This window comes from Poromitra crassiceps (genome assembly GCF_964638095.1).
Source record: "Poromitra crassiceps genome assembly, chromosome: 3".
Taxonomy (NCBI): domain Eukaryota; kingdom Metazoa; phylum Chordata; class Actinopteri; order Beryciformes; family Melamphaidae; genus Poromitra; species Poromitra crassiceps.
This window is the reverse complement of record NC_139625.1, coordinates 735,687-756,002: the sequence shown is the minus strand read 5'-3', so window position 1 is coordinate 756,002 and position 20,316 is coordinate 735,687. Positions and strand designations below refer to the sequence as shown.

Sequence of the window (20,316 nt, the reverse complement as noted above, 5' to 3'; positions counted from 1 at the left end):
GGATAAAAAAAAATGCTTGAGGTGAAAGGTCAGAGTTTATGGCCAAGATGGCAGCCTCCATGGTGGAGTATGGAGAAGATGCATTTAGGAAAGTATTCAAGTTTTACAAGCGCAGAAACCCTCCCCCTGATTTCAGCGATGTCATTGACTTCTCGAAATGTTTATGGAGCGACAAGGTGAGGGAATGAAGTGGAAAATACTTAGGCTTTGGTGTGGTGGTAGCTAGCTAGCTCTGCTGACTCGAGATGCTGTTTACAATCTGCCACGTGCTACCTCTGTCTGCACTATATTTTGTGGTATAGTAAAATCACTCGAAAATATCATTACGCATTTCAAAATTCCAGAGACAAACAATAGCCCACGAAGCGTGTGCACGTGCCCGATTACTACAGCCTCGTTGTAGTCAAATGTGGCCCCTTTCGGACTCTTCCGGGTATGACGTCATCGTCACGTGATCGTCTACCCTCCAGGGGTTTGAAAGCTCGTTGCTGCTAGCCTGCTCATAAATGCCTATTTTATCCGAATTATGTGCTGGTAATATTATTTTTTTCCAGGTTAGAGCTCCCTGGTCGAAAGCTCGGCAAATGCCACCAGCACCGAATTAAGATCAAAAGAGGCATTTATGAGCGGTGTCCACCTGCTATGCCGACCACCCGCAATGCCGACCGGCGTGGGGGGTGGGAGAGGTTAGGTTTTGGGTTAGGGTCTGGGGGAGGTTAGGTTTAGGCTATGAGCAGCATCGAGCTTTCAAACCCCTCCGTCGAGAAGCAATTAACCATTCTGCTCTAGTAGGTGGCTTTGAAATGTTTCTGACTGTGACACTTGTACATACGTGCGTATCGCTTAGACAGCTTGAGAGCGAGAGTCGCAGGGAAGTGGATAGGAACTGTTATAGGCAGATGATGAAATCATATGTGGACTACAGTTACGAAAGGAGCTAATGTGGGACCAACTGCGCAAGCGCAACGGGGAATGAGGCTCATCTCATCGACCTTGAGATTTCCATGCATAATATTCACTTATAGCCACATCATCAGCATTTACGTTTCAAGAGTCATAAAAGTGATTCACGTTTGTGAAGATTATCCTGCTGAACACAAATTACCACTCCCATAAACCTTTGTTAACCACAGACCTTATTTCATCCATTTAAGCGAAATCCCCATTCTAAAACCCCATTCACTTTTCCCCTGAGGAATCAAGATCCAACATGCTACTTCCGGACTCATTGCAACTTTATTTCAGTCAGGAAAGCATCTTTAACTGGCAATTGTAAAATGTTCCATAAATCTTAGTAGGCTATGCCAGCAGTCATTTGGATGTGTCATAGCAGGGTAAACACAGGTGTAACTAATAACATGAATGACAATTCCATTGCATTTAGGTGAATGGCACTGGAACACCTAAATGGAATGGAACCATAATTAATGTTATTAGTTACACGTGATGACCATGGACATATATATCTCAGTGGTGATGACACAAGTGACAATGGCTGCTGTGAAAAAGGTCTATTGACTGCAGCATTCTATCCTACTTTATACAGTCAATGTCTCCTCATAGATGCTGGGGTAGCTGGCTGGGGGCGTGGTCAGGGTGGGGTAAATCCTCCTGTTCTCCCCATTCAGCATAGTTAGCATTTAGCTGCTAGCCCAGCCCAGGCAGACCGGATCGATGATTCAACCACCGCAGTAAATGCACATCTGAACAGATGTCTATGTACCTGCTCTAGAATCCCCAATCCTGTAGTGTAGAGAGCCACAGCACTGTCCTTTGGTGAGTCACCCCATTGAGATATATGGGGGGTTTTACCCCATTCGCGCGCCAGCCGTAGTAATATTTTGTAGGCGTTTCCACACAGACCGACTGTATCTATGCTTTTATTGTTTTATCACTATATTATTTCTACTTTCATGAACACACAAATGTACTGTTTCATAAATCAAAGACGCTGAAGTTTTGGGATCTGGTGGAGTTCAAAACCGCCCAAACTCTGTATAAAGCGCGACATAATTTACTTCCTGGTAATATACAAAAACAGTTCAGTGATAGAGAAGGTGGTTATGAGCTGAGAGGGAGATTGAATTTCAAACAACCAATTGTTCATAGCACTCTGAAGAGCATGTGCGTATCTGTCTGTGGTGTGAAACTGTGGAATAAATTACCTGACGAGATCAAAGAAAGTAAAAATCTTGTGCAATTCAAAAAAAAGTATAGAAACATTATTCTGGAGAAGTATAGACGTGATGGTACATAATCAGGACTTATGGGTCACTTGTATTTCCTGTAGTATGTTTGGTATTAGCTATGTATGTGTAATTATATGTATATGTGGTAGGTAGCCTATGTGTGTATAGGCATGTATGAATAATTAGTGCTATTTGTGTGTGTAAATCAATGCATGTATGTATCCATGTGTATGCATATGTACTGCATATGTTTACATATAACGTAAAGGAATAAGGGTAAGGGCATTTAATAAGCTAGCTAGCTTCAGCCCTAAAACCCTTTCGGTCAGCCTTATGTATCTTTTGTTTTGTTTTTTCTGTTTTTTTCCTATTCTGTGAATATTCTTTTCTTTCTGATTGAAATAAACTAACTAACTAACTAACTAACTAACTAACTTTTTGCTTTGCCCTGTTGAATCCTATTACTATTTGTGGTTGCAGTGGCCTAATTTCCACACGGCTCAGTAAATTCTCATTTTATCTTACTGGTTTACACAAAGTGAATGATAGTGTAACTTTCTGTGTGTGTGTGTGTGTGTGTGTGTGTGTGTGTGTGTGTGTGTGTGTGTGTGTGTGTGTGTGGGTGTGTGTGGGTGGGGGGGTGGGGGGGTGACTGACAGGTAGTTTCTGCTAAACTGGATGCTGCTGCAGTGAGTGACATGGAGGCCAGGACGGTTGGTCTGCGGCCTGTCAGAGACTGGAAAGCCTTCGGTCTCCAGGGCTACCCAGGTAAACACACCCATCAGGTCTCCAAGGCTACCAAGGTAAACACACCCCTCAGGTCTCCAGGGCTACCCAGGTAAACACACCCCTCAGGTCTCCAGGGCTACCCAGGTAAACACACCCCTCAGGTCGCCAGGGCTACCCAGGTAAACACATCCCTCAGGTCTCCAGGGCTACCCAGGTAAACACACCCCTCATGTCTCCAGGGCTACCCAGGTAAACACACCCGTCAGGTCTTATCCAGGGCTACCCAGGTAAACACACCCCTCAGGTCTCCAGGGCTACCCAGGTAAACACACCCCTCAGGTCTCCAGGGCTACCCAGGTAAACACATCCCTCAGGTCTTATCCAGGGCTACCCAGGTAAACACACCCCTCAGGTCACCAGGGCTACCCAGGTAAACACACCCCTCAGGTCTTATCCAGGGCTACCCAGGTAAACACACCCCGCAGGTCTTATCCAGGGCTACCCAGGTAAACACACCCCTCAGGTCTTATCCAGGGCTACCCAGTTAAACACACCCCTCAGGTCTTATCCAGGGCTACCCAGGTAAACACATCCCTCAGGTCTTATCCAGGGCTACCCAGTTAAACACACCCCTCAGGTCTCCATGGCTAGCCAGGTAAATACACCCATCAAGTTTTATTAGGTCTCAGCCTCTGAACAGAGTCTATGTCCCAAGATGATCAGAATAGACAAAATGTCACATCAGCGTTCTCAGACTAATAAAGGATATTTTAATCAGTAGAGAAGCCCAGATCTGGTTGAAGATTCTCATTTATAATAGATTCGTTAGAAGTAAGGTTTGACCACTATTGGGTTTTTGAAGGCCCATACCGATATTTTCTGCTGACCGATTTAACCATTTCCATGACTCAAAAATTACAATCGAAATACCCCAAAAATTACAAAAAATAAATAAATCTCTGCTTCCACCAGATTGGTAAATAAACACAAACGCCATTTTCATGGTTGTTAATGCGATATCTTGTCTATCTTTGCAATGTTTCTAATCCCGTTCAAGATGTCTCAATATACCGTTCCATGACCCGGTACTGTCCTGTACTCTGTTGTCCAGGGTTCCTCTTCATCTCCAACCCCTTCCTGCTGGGCTGCCAGCCCTTCTGGGTCAGGCAGTGTCTGAAGAGCTACCCTCAGAAACCCAATGTCTGTAACCTGGACATGCACATGGCGCCCGCAGACACCCAGGACATCTGGGCCAAGAGTGCAGATGCCCTCAGGTGATACTGTCCTTCGATTGCCCCTTCACTGACAAATCTCACATAGATTGGACTGGTTGTATCTCGTAGTAGTGTCTCGCAGTAGTGTCATGTCTTAAATCATTTTCAGTAGTGTTTTCTGTTGATGTGACGACCTCTGGTGGCCATATTGGAGGTTCCTCAACTTGAATAACCTAAATAAAATAAAATAAAATACTGCAGGCCTATGTTGCACAATTTAAATGTTACCGTAGTGTAGTGAATTTAAAATCAGAATTTAAATGATTTAAAGTAAGATTTCAGCAATTAACAACAAAATAAATCAAAGATGTTGGTGTAACCCACCCTGCATTTCTAAATTTACAACAACGATTTGTGATGCAAAGCCTGCTGTATTATGGAATATTCTGTCACATACCAGCATATTTTAGTGAAATATTTGCAGCATTTATACAAGCGTCATCTGGATCACAGGGTGTTCTGTCCATGCTCTCATTCTAGCTCTTTCAGAACTCTGTGTACTGGACAGCTCACAGGTGTCAGGCAACTTTCCCCAAGTCAGAATCAGAATCAGAATCAGGAGTCAGGGTCTTGCACTGTTGGCCACAGTTGGAGAATAATTCATTCGTTTTTGAGCTTATAGGGGAATTTACTTAATCCTCTTAATTCCTTGGGGAACATCTGCTTCTGCCTGGTCCTATCCTGTGCAGCGCCCCAAGTCAGGTCAGCCGTTTTCAGGTCAGAGGTCACCCTACCTGGTATCTGCCAGGTTGTTTTTGGCCTCCCTTGTTTCCTGGTGGAGTCCATCTCAAGGCCTGGTCCATTCTGAGGACATGTCCAAGCCATTGGAGCCCATTAGCCTATTTCACATCCCACTCAAATCAGCCATTCTGTGTCTAAAAGGCATGAAGTAAAACAAAGACAATTCAGTTTGCTGTTCCTCCACTGCAGGGAAGCATACAATTTATATCAGTGCAGGCTGTGTCATTTTTTATATCATGTTACTTCCTGCATTTTAGACACAAAATGGCTGATTTGGTTGGGATGTGAAATAGGCATATTGCAACAGTCTGTGTATTTGTACAGGTCCTCATTGGAGGTCTTTTTTGGCATATCTTCCGGAGACATCATTGTGGAATGCATTGATCTTTTTCATGTCACACTCGACCACTCGCCCGCATTCTGAGCTGTACAGTAGAACTGACTTAACATTGCTGTTATACAGTTGGATCTTGGTTTTTGATGACTTCCAGATGGTTTGGAGGCTTGCAAATGCTTAACCGTCCCGAGCTCTACCACCGACATGCCTTTCTAATTGCCCTCTCTGTTTGAATCCCAACAGGTCGCCTCCTTCTAGTAAGAGGGAACCCAAGACACTGCTGGAGCGACTTCGCTGGGTCACCCTGGGCTATCATTATAACTGGACCACCAAGGTAAACACCTGGGCTATCATTATAACTGGACCACCAAGGTAAACACCTGGGCTATCATTATAACTGGACCACCAAGGTAAACACCTGGGCTATCATTATAACTGGACCACCAAGGTAAACACCTGGGCTATCATTATAACTGGACCACCAAGGTAAACACCTGGGCTATCATTATAACTGGACCACCAAGGTAAACACCTGGGCTATCATTATAACTGGACCACCAAGGTAAACACCTGGGCTATCATTATAACTGGACCACCAAGGTAAACACCTGGGCTATCATTATAATTGGACCACCAAGGTAAACACCTGGGCTATCATTATAACTGGACCACCAAGCTAAAGACCTGGGCTATCATTATAACTGGACCACCAAGGTAAAGACCTGGGCTATCATTATAACTGGACCACCAAGCTAAAGACCTGGGCTATCATTATAACTGGACCACCAAGGTAAACACCTGGGCTATCATTATAACTGGACCACCAAGGTAAACACCTGGGCTATCATTATAACTGGACCACCAAGGTAAACATCCCACTTCCTTCTCTAATAGGATGCTGCATTCAGGTCAATGCTAATCTCTCAAAACAGATTTTAGATTTGCATGAAAATCTGTCGGCATGGTTTAAGAAAATCCAGATAATAGCGCAAGCACTCTGTAAACTGTGTTTGAAGGGGCGTGGCCGGGACAGTTGAGATTCGGTTCTGGTTATTCAGGTATGTGCTTATATACTGTGTATATATATAAAAAAAATAAAAATGACCGATGGATTTCCCAGATTGGGTCAATGCAGAGAACAATAGCAGTATTTTTAGGCGGTACAGCCACTTCTATAACTGACGTGTGTCCGTCCTTTCGTCATGGACCATCTTTCCATCTGTCCTGTGGGCCCCAGCTCCACATTCATCCATTGGTGACTAAGTACCGTCTGTGTGTGTGAATGATTTATTGATTTAGGTGTCATGCGCACTATGGTGCCCAGCCCACATGAGCCTACAATACATAACATACACCTTACTGGGATGTCTTTGCTGACCCGGCCGTCTAAGGCAGTGGTTCTCAACATGATGTCGGGGGACCACCAGATGTCAAGTCAAGTCAAGTCAAATGTATTTGTATAGCACATTTCATACACAGATGCAGTTCAAAGTGCTTCACATAAAATAGATGACATAAGAAAAAAGAGGATAAAATAGACATTTCATAACTGCTTTGTCTTTATACTGTAGTTTGGACACCAAGCATACCCTCTACTCGTACCTTGCGTCTTCTGTTGCCCGTACATGCCACAGCATTGGGTTTGCATCAAATCAGATAGAGGCAATTCAAAGTGCTTCACATAAGATGATCGACACAAGAAAATAAGAGAATAAAAGAAGAGGATGAAATAGACATTTAAAAGCATCACATCAGAGTAGTTGCAAAAATAGTTAAAAACTTAGAGAGGAATAAAACAACTTTTCTTAAGGGAGCTCCAGGGGTCCCCAGCAAATTGATGAATTGTTGTTCATTTACAAGACATTAACACAATTAGAGAATGTAGATTAAGGATTGTTTTGACCATAGATTCACTGTTCTATCTCAGCCTACAATACAGATAGTTAAAATCATATTAACATGACATAACAATAGAAAGAATCTCAGATTATCTTATCTCAGAGATAATATACGATTGCACTTTTCTACCATGATGATGATGATGATGATGATGATAATAATAATAATAATCTAGTATTTTATTTACTTTATTTGATCAAATATTTGTCAATGATATTAAGTGTGAATATGAGTCTAAATCATTTTTTACAATTCATATATACATTGTCCATCCAACTTCAACCGCTTATCAGCGGTCGGGTCATGGAGCTAGTCGTTCCAGCAGGGGACCCCAAACTTTCCTTTCCCTGGTCACATTAGCCAGCATGGAGATATAATCTATCCACCTAGCCCTCAGCCTGCCCCGTGGTCTCCTCCGAGCTGGACGTGCCCATATCTCAATGGACGGGCCTGGAACACCTCCCTAGAGAGGCGACCAGGTGGCATCCTTACCAGATGCCCGAACCACCTCAACTGCCTCCTTTCTACGCAAAGGAGCAGCGACTCTACTCCCTTATGGATGACCGATGACACTGATGACACTGAATGCTGGCAGTGCAGTAAATCAAATGCAATATCGCTTCCGCTGCTCCGATTCTCTGGCCCATCTCCCGCTCCATCTCCCGCTCCATGATCGCCTCACTCGAGAACAAGACTCCGAGATACTTGAACTCCCTCACATATTATGTGCATTGTACTTTCAAAAGCACTACAGGATTAAGAGGTGGGTCTGAGTATCTGTATGGCGACACATTGCATTCAGCAGAGATTAATAGATCATTTCCATTGCATTTGAAGGAAAAGGCCTGGACGTCGGACATGCGTGTACCGAAAGCTCAAAATGTTTTATTTGATGTTGTCCCATTCACAGACGTACTCGGCGAATCATTACACGCCTTTCCCGAGTGAGCTCCACACGCTGTCCAGCCACATAGCAGCTGTCTGCGGTTTCCCCGGCTTTGACGCGGAGGCGGGAATCCTAAACTACTACCGCTCCGATTCCTCGCTCGGAATCCACGTGGACGAATCAGAGCTGGATCACACGCGGCCACTGCTGTCATTCAGGTGAGAGGAGGGAACCAGGACTCCAGGCAGCTCTGCTCAGGTGAAAGAGTTCTAACACGCTGTGGGCTTAGAGGACAGAACAGGACTACAGGCAGCTCTGCTCAGGTGAGAGAGTTCTAACACGCTGTGGGCTTAGAGGAGGGAACAGGACTACAGGCAGCTCTGCTCAGGTGAGAGAGTTCTAACACGCTGTGGGCTTAGAGGAGGGAACAGGACTACAGGCAGCTCTGCTCAGGTGAAAGAGTTCTAACACGCTGTGGGCTTAGAGGAGGGAACAGGACTCCAGGCAGCACTGCTATATATGAATTTATGAAATGGTTGCATATTCTACCTTTAAAATAAAAGCATTGTGGAATTTGTTATTTTTTCATAACCAATAAAAACTAATGTAACACATCCGTCTTGCTTTGACTGCTAGTTTCGGGCAGTCGGCCATCTTCCTCCTGGGCGGCACGCGGAGAGAAGACCCAGCCACCGCCATGTACATGCACAGCGGTGACGTGATGGTGATGTCGGGCCCCAGCCGCCTCCTCTACCACGCCGTGCCACGCATCGTGCCAGCGCCCCGGGAAGACCCCTGCTGCTCAGAGACACGCACCCAGGAGGAGGGAGCCCTGGTGGGGCCGGTGTCCGAGGAGGACTGGGTGGTGTGCTCCAGGTACATGGAGAGCTCCAGGGTGAACATGACTGTCAGACAGGTGCTGGGGCCAGGGCAGAGCTTCCCAGAAACACTCCCTCAGACAGATGCAAGCCGGACAGAGGAGTATCACGATGAGCCGTCATCAGATGGAGAGAGCGCAGGCCAGAAGAGGAGGAAGACCTGAAGTGACTTTGTAGAGACATAAAATACACAGCAACACCTGGCTTCAACAGGCATTTGTAGATGGGGTCACCAGATCCCAACAAACCAAAATGTGGGACAAAGAGTATGGTAACTATTCCATTACAGTTACAATTTAAATTTGTTGGTATTTTGAATACAGTTACTTTATTTAAAAATATAATACTTGAAGAGAATACTTGTTTTTGTTTTATTTGCTCTAAAATTAATATGAAGCACACAAGTTGTACGTGCGCAGTGTTTGCCTGTAGCATACTCTGTTCTTTGGTGGATTACATTTTTCTTTCAACAGTATCAGTTGCAGGACAAAACAAACCACATTTGTGTTTACATGCTTGCATAACCTTTCTTCTGAAGACAGTAACAAGGTCATCCCTAACGTATCTACATTCAGAGTGACCCAGACAAATGGGCTCAACAAGACTGTTTTGAAGTATTCCAAAAGTAATCCAAATAATAATAATAATAATAATAACTTGGACTTATATAGCGCCTTTCTAAAACCCAAGGACGCTTCACAGGAGAGAACAAAACAAGGAACGGTAGACACACAAAAGACGAGCGCACAGGGACAAAAATAAAACAAAGCAAAAGGCACAAGAGCACAGAGAGGGACAAATAAACAGGCAAGAACAGTTAATTAGGGCCAAAGGCCTTGGTGAACAGGTGAGATTTGAGTGCCGTTTTGAAGGCGTCCAGGGTGGGAATGTTTCTGATATCAATGGGGAGTGAGTTCCAGAGGGTGGGGGCTGAGTATTCAGAATAGGTTACTTATCTTGAGTAGTCTAATGGAATGGTTACAAATTACATTTTAGGGCATGTATTCAGTTTTCTGTCATCTGTAGTGGAACACATTTTAAGTGGATTTCCAAAAGGTTGATCCACAATAGTTACCGTAGTATAAATGAGGTGGAAAAGACACTGAAAATGAAAGAGTTGATGGAAATAGTATATTTTGACATTGAAATGGCATATGACTATGTGGAGGGAAGGGCGGCTTATCAAATTAAGTAAAATTGGTATTGGAGGGAGGATTATGGACCTCTTAACAGGTAGGAAATTTGGAGTTTATTAAGGTTGGAGCATAAGTGTCGAAGGATTATGACATAGAAAATAGTATTCCTAAAATGAGTACAAGCAGTCCTGTAATATTTAATATAATGATAAATCAAAGCGAAACAAAATGAGCTGCTTGGAGTTGAAAGATGAATAAATGTAATAAGAAGTCATTGTACCTGCGTACTTCACAGAGTTATCATACAGAGTACATCTTCACAAACTATTGATACGGGCAACAAATAACGCAACGCGTTTCAACCGTTGGTTTTCATCAGGCTGTCATTTTTTTCGCTTTGATATTCTAGTTGCCTGCTGAGTTGCTCTGGTCCACACCTTTTTGTGCGTTCCTATATAATGATAAATGACATATTTACAAATTTAGATGGATTTATTAAATTAGTGCTTTATGCAGATGATGGGGCCACATGGATGAGGGGATAGAATGTGTCTTATGTGTTAAGGAGTAAAAGAAAAGCAATGTAGAAAGTGGAGGAGGATTCAGACGAGTGGGGGTTTAAATTGTCAACAAGGGAGTCTTGCTATGTTTACTAACAAGCGCAAGAAAGTCAGATTTCTTTATGGCCAGCTGTGGCCAGATGCAACTGGGGGGGGGGGCAGATAGTCTACCCCAGTTATACAGTATGAATGAAGTGGGAGTCAAAACTTGTGCGTATCTGATAAATAGTTATGACAGCTATTTCAAAATATGTACAGGTTGTTCTAAGAATAAACAGTCTTGTGTGGGAATTTGAGTGTTTGTCCCTGAGTTAAAATTTTCTATATCCAAAAGACATATCAGACCAACTATCAGTTTACACAGCATAAATAGTTTCAATAATGATTTGGTTACAGTGGGTAGAGGTCAGACCTGACAGGGTGGTGGTGTGCACTGATTCAGTTACTGCTTTGGAAAGTATACAGTCAACAGAGAAGATTGTTTTATTACTTTATTTATATAGCACCATTCATACATAAAATGCAGCTCAAAGTGTTTTACGTGCAAAAACATTAATATGAGCAAATAAAACCACAGCAAAAGACACATCAATATAAAATTATTAAATACAGGTAAATTAATTAAAAGCAATGACATAAAAATAAGTTTTGAGCTGCATCTTAAAACTTTCAACAGAGGTTGCTTGTCTGAAAGTTGGTCATAACAAATAATTCTAACGGAAGGGAGGAAATGATTATATGACTCAGATTGGATCACACAGGACTCAATCTGGGAACCCAATGTTTTTTTTGTCGCCTCCCCCCCCCCAATCAAAGGTCTGTCTTGAGATATTACACATGACTAAATTGCACTTTGTATATAATGGGGGAAGGAACAGTGATAAGGGAACTGTGGAATTAAAGAAAACGTTGAACATATTGCATTGTACCATGTATGAGGAGGAAAGAGAGAGGTTATGGAATAAAATCCAAGATGCAAGAAGGCAGTGGGATATAAGGTTGGTAAGATATTAAACACCAGAAGGAAATAGGGTAAAATTACATGATGTTACATACTCTTGTACAGTAGGTGGCGGTATGCACCTAAAAGTGGTTTGCGTCCCCCTCCCATTAATTCGAGAGAAGAAGAAGTACATCCGTCCTTTTCGACTAACGCTACACGTGTGAAAGGTAAGCAAATCCCACATTTCTAGAGTCAAAATAAAGATATTTCTGGTTGTCATCTGGTGTTGATGTTTTGTATTTTTTGCAGAATGAGGTACGGTTTCTTTTGAGTTAAACCCCGTATAACGTTAAAGTTATAGGTGCGGTTTTAGTCAGCTGATACAGACTGTTGGTTAGCAACTTGCCGCACCTTGTTCTGTTTACAAGTTCTTTATTGTTTTTTTTATTACACATCTCAGGAGTTTCACTGTATATACAGATACAATTCACACACATTCCAGTATAAGATCCAAAGTACAATATAGCATTCCATTCTGGCAAGTTGCGCGCCTTGTTTATTCGGCAAGCTAAGCTAGAGTATGAAGTAGCCTAGGTAGCCCTATGTTTCGGTTTTAGCTAGCTTAAAGCTGTTGTGTGCACATTTGTTGCAAATAAAGTGTCTGTTGTCTTTCTATGTGACATGGGCATAGTGTAAAACTAGAGAAGGGGGGTGTCATTAATCTGCGAATTTTAACTTAATAAGACAAAAATAACTAAACAAAACTATTTCCTCAGGTGTCCACTGAAATAATGTCCATGTGTCTTTGCTGTGGCTCCATGCATTCCCAACACATCTTGGTCCTTACTTTGTTTTCAGCCTAGTACCATGGGGAAGTCCAAACAAACAGGAAACCACAAGAGTGATAAGAAGAAGAACATTGCTAAGACATGGAAGACAAAGCGCAGGACCAAGGACTTGGACCAGATCCACTCAGACATGAAGCCTGAGACAGCAGCCAAGTTGCTCAAACAGGAGGTGGACTATGATGTCACTGGGTGTGCCCAGCACTACTGCTTGCACTGCGCGTAAGTGCTTTCCAATTTGTCTTTATAGCCTAACAGAGGCATTATTTCGAATCCCACATAGGTTACGCAAAAACCACGCCCTGTGCCCGCCTACGCAGCAGTCAAGCGCCGGGATTGGCCAGGAGCAAGTCTTTTGTCTTCTTTTGACAGCTGGAATCTCCCACACCACAAACACTGCATGGCACGCAGCCCAGCGATTTCATGAACCAACTGAATTGCTCTTGATAGTGGACATTGAAATGAATTATTAGTGTATTAATGCCAATGAAAACGTAACACAAGCTTTTAACACACAATCGATTTTTAAACATTTATTTCAAAACATCTTTGTAAAATTCAGGCCTTTAGCCAAAGCTTCAATAACAGAGCTCAGCTGACAGTTTAACCTGTAAATGAAAACTATAAAAAATATCAAATTAAAAATACAATAGGCTACAGCACATATGACTTAGCCTGGCTAAACCCAGCCTCCACGTGACCTCTATCTATGTGCTATCAGTCACAAGAGTCTGGACACTGGGCTATTCAGAGCGATTTCTGTGGACAGGGAGGGGCGGGTGTACCGCCCTTGATAGACCACTCCATCAGCCAACCAGCTTAGCACACAGAGCACATGTGCAGTGCAACAGATGGCGTCATCACTCAGCGCCCTTTATTATTAGCAAAGAAGCTAACACTACACATTCAGTACTGCTAGCACGCGATGGCTACCACCAATGTGAACGATTTTTGCAGGTTTTGCAAGAAAAACCTTCGTTTTATATATAATAAAGATTCATATTTATCTCAGTGGCCTGGACACATTTACGTCTGTGATACCGGTCGAAATGGTCTGTGCGGTTCTGTGGTGATTAGCTCATGTCTTTGTAGCATTAATTATGATTATGATTTAATTCATTATGGAAGATACATGTTGGTTTAACAGATGCAAATAATTTCGTACATAGCCTCCATGTAAAGTGATGCTATGGGCAGACCATTTGGGCTCTATAACGTTATGTAACGTGACGATCACATTTCAATAAATATAGTTTTTTGCAGATTAATGCAGTTTAATGCTCTTCTGTATTGGACATTGAAAGCTGATACACACTTGTCTTGGGGTAATTCCACCAAGCTCGATCAGTTAAGAATATGGCAAGCTAATGTGTCATTGGAAAATATTTATCGATAGAGTGTAACACTTAACACAATCAAATGTGTAGTCACCTTTTCACAGCAATACTGTACAGTGTTACTGTATCTTCGGTTGGTGTGCCTCGTAGTGTTGTCACGGTACCAATAATTCAGTAGTCGGTACCGGTACTAGTGAATTTCCACGGTACTCGGTACCAATTTCGGTACCACGGTAAAAAAAAGACTGATATTTCATATTCTCCTTTATTAAAGTATGCAACCATTTCCAATGAACCAATGGCATGTAGCCTTCAACTTTAAAACAAAACAATGTGCTTCTGCTTACTTCTTCTTACATTCAACTGTATGGCAGTGAGTACAGACAGTGCAACACCAGTGGCATGTAGCCCTCAAGTATTTAATTTTATTATTATATTAAATATTATAATTTAATTTATTTCACAGAATTGCTGGAATCCTTTTTTTTCAACGGTGTATATTGGTATTTGATCGATGCATAGGAATTCTGCCAATGCCCTATCACACTTTCTTGCTTCATGTGAGTTCTTGTCATATTTCCTCTGCTTTTCAAAAACATCAGGAATTGTCTGCTGGGTGGTCTTTTGGGCTCCGCGACTTGTGCCTTCCTCTTCATCTTCATCTCTCGCATACTGTTAAATGGAAAGTAACGTCAGTGAGATTTACTCAAATAAAGAGATGATAAAAACAACTGCACATACACACATGTAGAGTGCAAGCAATTTTATGTAGCTAGTTTTAATTCACGGACACGTTTCACCCGAAAGAAGCTTGTATTTATTTTGATGCCATGTTGAACTATGGCTAAGTTCGGCTATTAGACGTGTCCCATAATGTTTCCATTACAAACATTGCATTGCACACATGTTACACTATGCTAGCTAACGCTGTACCAGGTATTAGCCGGGTCCCATAATGATTCCATTACAAAACACGTTACGTTAACGTTAGCGCAAACGTTTTTTGGTTACACAATGCATTGCCAGCTATCTCAAAAACGAATGTGACAGGATAAGGTCTGTTTGATATGTTGTTAAACGTGTTATTTTACACCGTTTGAAAGAATTAACCCACCTTGAATTATTTGAACAGGTCTGGGTGCCTGTCTTTCAGCTGCTTGGCGAGATTGGATGTTTGGTTTGGAACTCCCTTTCACACTTTTTGCAGATGGGACTTTGGGGACTGATATTTCCAAATGCGACTCTTTGCATTCTTCTTCTCAACAAGTTGAGTTGTTGGAATAGGACAGGAGCAGCCGCTCCTCCTGCTGTAGCTGTTAGCCATTATCTTCGCTGCCTGTGCGCTGCGCACTGCTCGTGTAAACAAGCTGTGAATGACTGTTCGCGATTACGTGTGGACGTTCGGGGACACCGTAGTCCCGGAAGTGCGCGGGGCTGTATGCGCAGTATGTATGTATGTTGATCAGGCAGACAGGCTAACGTTAGCTGGCGGCTGGGTCCATGAAGCCAAGCCATGGTGGCAAACTAAATAGTAAATTCGGTACCCTCGGTACCATGAAAAACAGGTACCGTTCAGTACCGTAGCAATGTAGTACCGTCCAAGTACCGAAGTACCGAGTACCGTGACAACACTAGTGCCTCGTGTCCTCTGGTCCAATCTTCGTTTCGTGTCATAGTTCGTGTTCACTCGACATCAACACTCTTTATTATATATCACATCTGATCATTTTATCCAACCTGCCTCTGACCAGACAACTAATGGGCTCCTTCTGCTTCATATTGTGATACATTCAGGTAGCCTACATGATTTTGCGAAGTACATAGCACAATAACATTTGCATTTAGCGGCGAGACAACAATAACAATAACGAACTGACAGCTGTTTTCACTTGAATTTCCTCAACTAGTTGCATAGCCATATAGCTAGCTCCGTAGCTATGCTCCTGAGAGACCAAATGCTAATGGCTAGTAATGCAGCAGCCGCCGCAGCTGTTACACGCCATTGACAAAGACGCACTCTGATTGGCCGATCACGGCAGGAGCTGATGTTGGCAGTCCCGCTGTCACTCATTGTGTGATTGAATTCGCCTCGCGCCAGAAATCGCTCTGAATGGCCCAGCATCCAGACTCTTGTGACTGATAGCACATAGCGGTCACGTGGAGGCTGGGTTTACCGAGGCTACATAGGACTAGCTCCCCCCCCCCCCCCCCCAGTCCAGCCATTTGTTCCAGGCCAGTGAAGTCCCAACAATCTACACAAACATGCAATAATATAAAATCATAGATAAAAAGTTGAATCATACACAATAAATAAAACCAAAAGTAAAGGGTTAGCCTTCCCAATGGCCAGCAGCATCTGTTATTCTGGCCTCATAATAAGCACTGAGGTGGGTGGTCAGAAAGTCAAATAACATTAAAATACATTGTATGCTTTGGTGCGATGTAGGATTTTGTCTTTCAATATCCTCATTGCAGCCTCGCTTGGTGTTGTTGCTTCTCACAGGAATGGTGTCCCTGTAACAGAGAGCCAAACATGAGCATGAGCGCCTGGCCAATCCCGGCGCTTGACTGCTGCGTAGGCGGGCACAGGGCGTGGTTTTTGCGTAACCCATGTGGGATTAGAAATAACGCCTAACAGAGTTAATGGCCCAGATGAAAAAAAAACATACAGGACATTTACAAACCCAACTATTACACGTCTCTTATCGGTCCAGTGAGGAAATAACAGATGTTGCAGAATATCTCCTGCCAATAAAAATGGTAGTTGTGATATGAACACTGCAAAACATGGACTCATTCAGCTGCAAATGTACAGTGTTGGAAAGTGTTTGACCCTTATGCCTAATTCACACTACTAGCACTGTCACATTTTTGGTGGGGATCAAATATTTTGTTGGATATCTTTTAATGCAGTGGCTCTTCATATCTTACAGGAGATATTTTGTGGATATGAGATCCTTGAAAGAGCACTTCAGAAGTAAAGGGCACAAAAAACGGTAAGATGCCATATCCCAGCTATTTTCTTTACCTGCAGCAGTCATATGTTTTCACTTATAATCCATTCATCTATACCGTGTCACGGCTAATTTGCCTTGTGAGTTTCAGAACTGTGCTCTGCTCTCTTCATCCAGGCTGAAAAAGCTCAGAGAGGAGCCTTACACCCAGGCAGAGGCAGAGAGAGCGGCAGGCATGGGATCCTACATCCCTCCCAAAACGGTTGAAGTGAAGACACAGCCAATAGAAGAGGACATGGACTGAGAACCGCCCACCTTAAATCATGGACTGATTGCCTCATCGCTAGAGGCATTAACAAATTAAATAATGCTACTTTGTAGCTGCTGATTAAGTTTTCTGGAATATTTAGACTGATGTCTGCCAGGTCATTCATAATCAACACCCATCCTATTCCCATGATAAAAACGCACCATCATTTAGATTTTTTCATCTTCGGCTGCTCGGAGTCCTCTCTGAACTTCCCTACAGCTGTGCAACAGTCTCTGACACTAGGGACAACTGTTGACAAAAAACTAATTCTGAAGGAATGGAAATCCCCCTCTTTGCCCTTCTTTCCAAATGTGGTTGACAGACATGATCTCTGTTATAAGGATGGACAGACTCAGGTCCCTAAGGACCAACTCAATTAAAAAATGTCGAGTTATTTGGCACCCGTTTCTAGCCTACCTCGATGAGGTTAGGGGCGGCAGGTGACTTGCCCGGCTAGTTCCTCATTGACCTCTTACACATCTCTTAGAAGCACATAAGCATCCATCCTATTATATTACAAAACTGTAATATTAAAGTCGAACTGAACCCGTTCGTCGCGTGCGTCCGTGTCCGTTTCAGACTGAAAACATAATTTGTCTTGAGATGTCAGGTTGAGAGGCGGGTCATAGTATCATGTCGATGATTTTATTTGACAATTCTGGGGACTGGATTGGGCTTTGGCCAATCCTGGCGTGTTCCGCCTCCAAATCGAGTGGGTTTCAGCGTGTTGTGGCTCTGGAAGAGCCTGCTGACGCGAGGTTAGAGCTGAGTGGAGCTCAGTGAGCCGCAGGCAGCCAGCTACTTTCGTGTTGCCGAGCGGAGAGTGCAGCCCGTTGACCTGGAATCTCCGAAGTGCGACCCCTGACAACCACGCTCTGTGAGGCGGCGAGGTGCGCGCCATTATCGCCATTGCATTAAATAATATTCCTGGAATGCGACTTTTAACGAGCCAGTTACTAGGGCTGGGTCCAAAAAATCGATTCTCCGATTTTTAATCGATTTTCATTTTAATCCTCGATTATCGATTCATATGTCCAGAGATCGATTTTTTTTTTATTAAAAAAAAAAAAAAATTTTTTTTTTTTTTAATATCTACTTTTAGAAATTATATAGGCTGAAATCAAATCACTGTGCATAATTGTGAAAGTGTCTTTATTGACAGATGAAAAGGCTGTTATTTACCCTTTGTCACCACCTGGTGAGTAAATATATGTGTAACTAAAACCATTAAAATTGACAACAGGTCTGCAACTTTTTTTTCCCATGTATCTACTTGGCTGGTTGGAAACCCCTGTGTTACATAACTGGACAGTCATGTAATTCAGGGTACAGCTCAAAAACCACATTTTGGTATCACTAACCAAATCAATATTGAAAATTGATCGAATCGAAATCGAATCGAAATTAATCGATTCGCAACCTTGTGAATCGGAATCTAATCGATTCTTGAAATTTGAACCAATACCCAGCTCTACCAGTTACATTTGTTTGCATTCTTAGACATTACCGTTTAATTTAGTTTGCATAATTGGTCAAGTTAGTTAGTTTATGGGCTAGAAATTCTGCCAGATGAGTTACTAGGCACCATTTTCCCCTTCATTTGGAAGAGAAAATTATCCTGAAATGAAGATTTGATTGACAGCTGCCATGTCATATGATTGGTTGAAATGGGGTAGAAATTTGATAGTACTAGGTGACGTCAGCAAACTGTAGATTACTGTTATGAATGGAATCTTGAAAAATGAACTTTTGATGTGAAAAAGTGTGAAAAACTAAAGAAATTCGATTTTTTTGGCCTGCATTAGTAAATAGGTGCACTGCATACCCAGGTATTTGAACTAAAATAGTCATTTTTGGGTTCAGCTCGACTTTAAGTGTCGTCGTGGCATTTTCTTTTCTCCCTGTGTCTGAGCCAGTTTGTCTTAAATAAAATATTAGGGAAAAAGAAAAGGACAGGAACATAGTGTTGTATGTCTGGGACTTTTCCTCCTGCGGAGCAGACCTAGAGACAGGGCCGGTGCAGTTGCGTTTGTTGAGCCTTAGCAGTTTGTGAAGTCTTTGTCGAAAGCCTTCTGTGGGCTGGGCTGATGTTGCTGAAGGGAACACCCTGCTGTCCCAAGAGACCAAAGCAACAGGAAACACAAATCTGGATTGTGGCACATTTATTTTGAGTGTGAAACCAAATGTTGAGTTTTTTGTAGATGTTCCATTTGGGGGAAGTCCCCACACGGCATTCAAGATGTGACAATACCAAAGAAAATTGTATAATATAAACAGTAGCTAGATTATCAATTAAGCAAAATGTATTGTAGGTTTCTTGTAATTATGATAAAGGTTACTTTCATTTAATTCCGCAGAACCAAATTGCCATATTTTGCAAAATTGTTTGCTTCTCTAAACTGAAAGGCACATGCTACCATTTAATTGTTATCCTTTCTTGGGCTGCAGTCAGATCTTTTTCCTTTGTCATTTTTGACAATATTTTCAAAAGCTGCTGCTGCACATCTCTCATTTGACGCTTCTAAAAATGTACAGATGGAGATGCAGCTAGATGTTTCCTCATCTCATGTCAGGTCCTAAATTCTAGTTGGCAAAGAGAAGAACCCAGGGATCAAGATGACTTGCCATTCAAGATGGACTTTTGGTCAATCAGAAGAAAATGGTAACTTAAGCGTTAGTTTGAAGGTCATACATGGCCTTGTCCATTTGAAATGAATCCTTTTTTGACAAGGTGAAATACAACTTTTTGTTACAAATTCAATCGAGTCTTTGGCATCACCCAGAAGACACTACTGTACAGGGCCAGAAATGATTAGAGAAAAACATGTTTCAGTGGTACCCACATTTCGCACAAAGTGCTGATTTTTATTATCTAATCTACAATATAAGCAAGGTAGATCGCTCTATCCGAGGCCTGGTGGGAAAGTTACACATAGACTAGATTAATAACTCGATTGCATTCATTTGAAATAATTGTGAAGGTTCCCACATGTATCCATGTCCAACAGCAGCCACAGTGGTGAATGAGTCCGTCCTTCAAACCAAAGGAGCGCTGGTCATGTTTGAGGCTCTAGATACAAAGTCCAAATGTCCTTCAAGTGAGAGCCTGCCTTCAGAATAGAGTTCCAAATGTTTGAATTTCAATTCTACTGTCGGTGAGACTAATTGATGAAAACTCATGGAGGAGCCATGACGAGGAATGGTTGAGAAAAGTGAGCTGTGCTTGTAGGCTGTGCACATGCAGATAGGCTTTCAAAAATCTATTGTTAAGAAGGCTAATGTGTGTTTCTCCACAAAC

At 42.5% G+C, this 20,316-nt stretch overlaps 2 protein-coding genes across 2 annotated transcripts; both read left to right on the top strand.

Moving 5' to 3' along the window:
- Window positions 1-38: 38 nt before the first annotated feature.
- Window positions 39-9,188, top strand: alkbh1 (alkB homolog 1, histone H2A dioxygenase; the record flags this gene model as incomplete). Its single annotated transcript, XM_083634426.1, has 6 exons — window positions 39-176; window positions 2,849-2,957; window positions 4,030-4,192; window positions 5,514-5,604; window positions 8,080-8,273; window positions 8,692-9,188. The coding sequence occupies 6 exons, from the start codon at window positions 39-41 to the stop codon at window positions 9,095-9,097; spliced, it is 1,101 nt and encodes a 366-aa protein (XP_083490552.1). The 3' UTR covers window positions 9,098-9,188.
- Window positions 9,189-11,753: 2,565 nt separating this feature from the next.
- Window positions 11,754-20,263, top strand: znf593 (zinc finger protein 593). The gene is made up of 4 exons (XM_083633790.1): window positions 11,754-11,799; window positions 12,431-12,639; window positions 16,688-16,750; window positions 16,886-20,263. The coding sequence occupies exons 2-4, from the start codon at window positions 12,440-12,442 to the stop codon at window positions 17,010-17,012; spliced, it is 390 nt and encodes a 129-aa protein (XP_083489916.1). The 5' UTR covers window positions 11,754-11,799; window positions 12,431-12,439; the 3' UTR covers window positions 17,013-20,263.
- Window positions 20,264-20,316: the final 53 nt, after the last annotated feature.

What these genes read in the sequence shown, in the direction of transcription:
- znf593 (XM_083633790.1), top strand. Translation starts at nt 12,440, where the DNA reads ATGGGGAAGTCCAAACAAACAGGAAACCACAAGAGTGATAAGAAGAAG. An exon ending in CACTACTGCTTGCACTGCGC is followed by an intron (nt 12,640 to 16,687) that starts GTAAGTGCTTTC and finishes CATATCTTACAG; the next exon opens with GAGATATTTTGTGGATATGA. An exon ending in AGTAAAGGGCACAAAAAACG is followed by an intron (nt 16,751 to 16,885) that starts GTAAGATGCCAT and finishes CTCTTCATCCAG; the next exon opens with GCTGAAAAAGCTCAGAGAGG.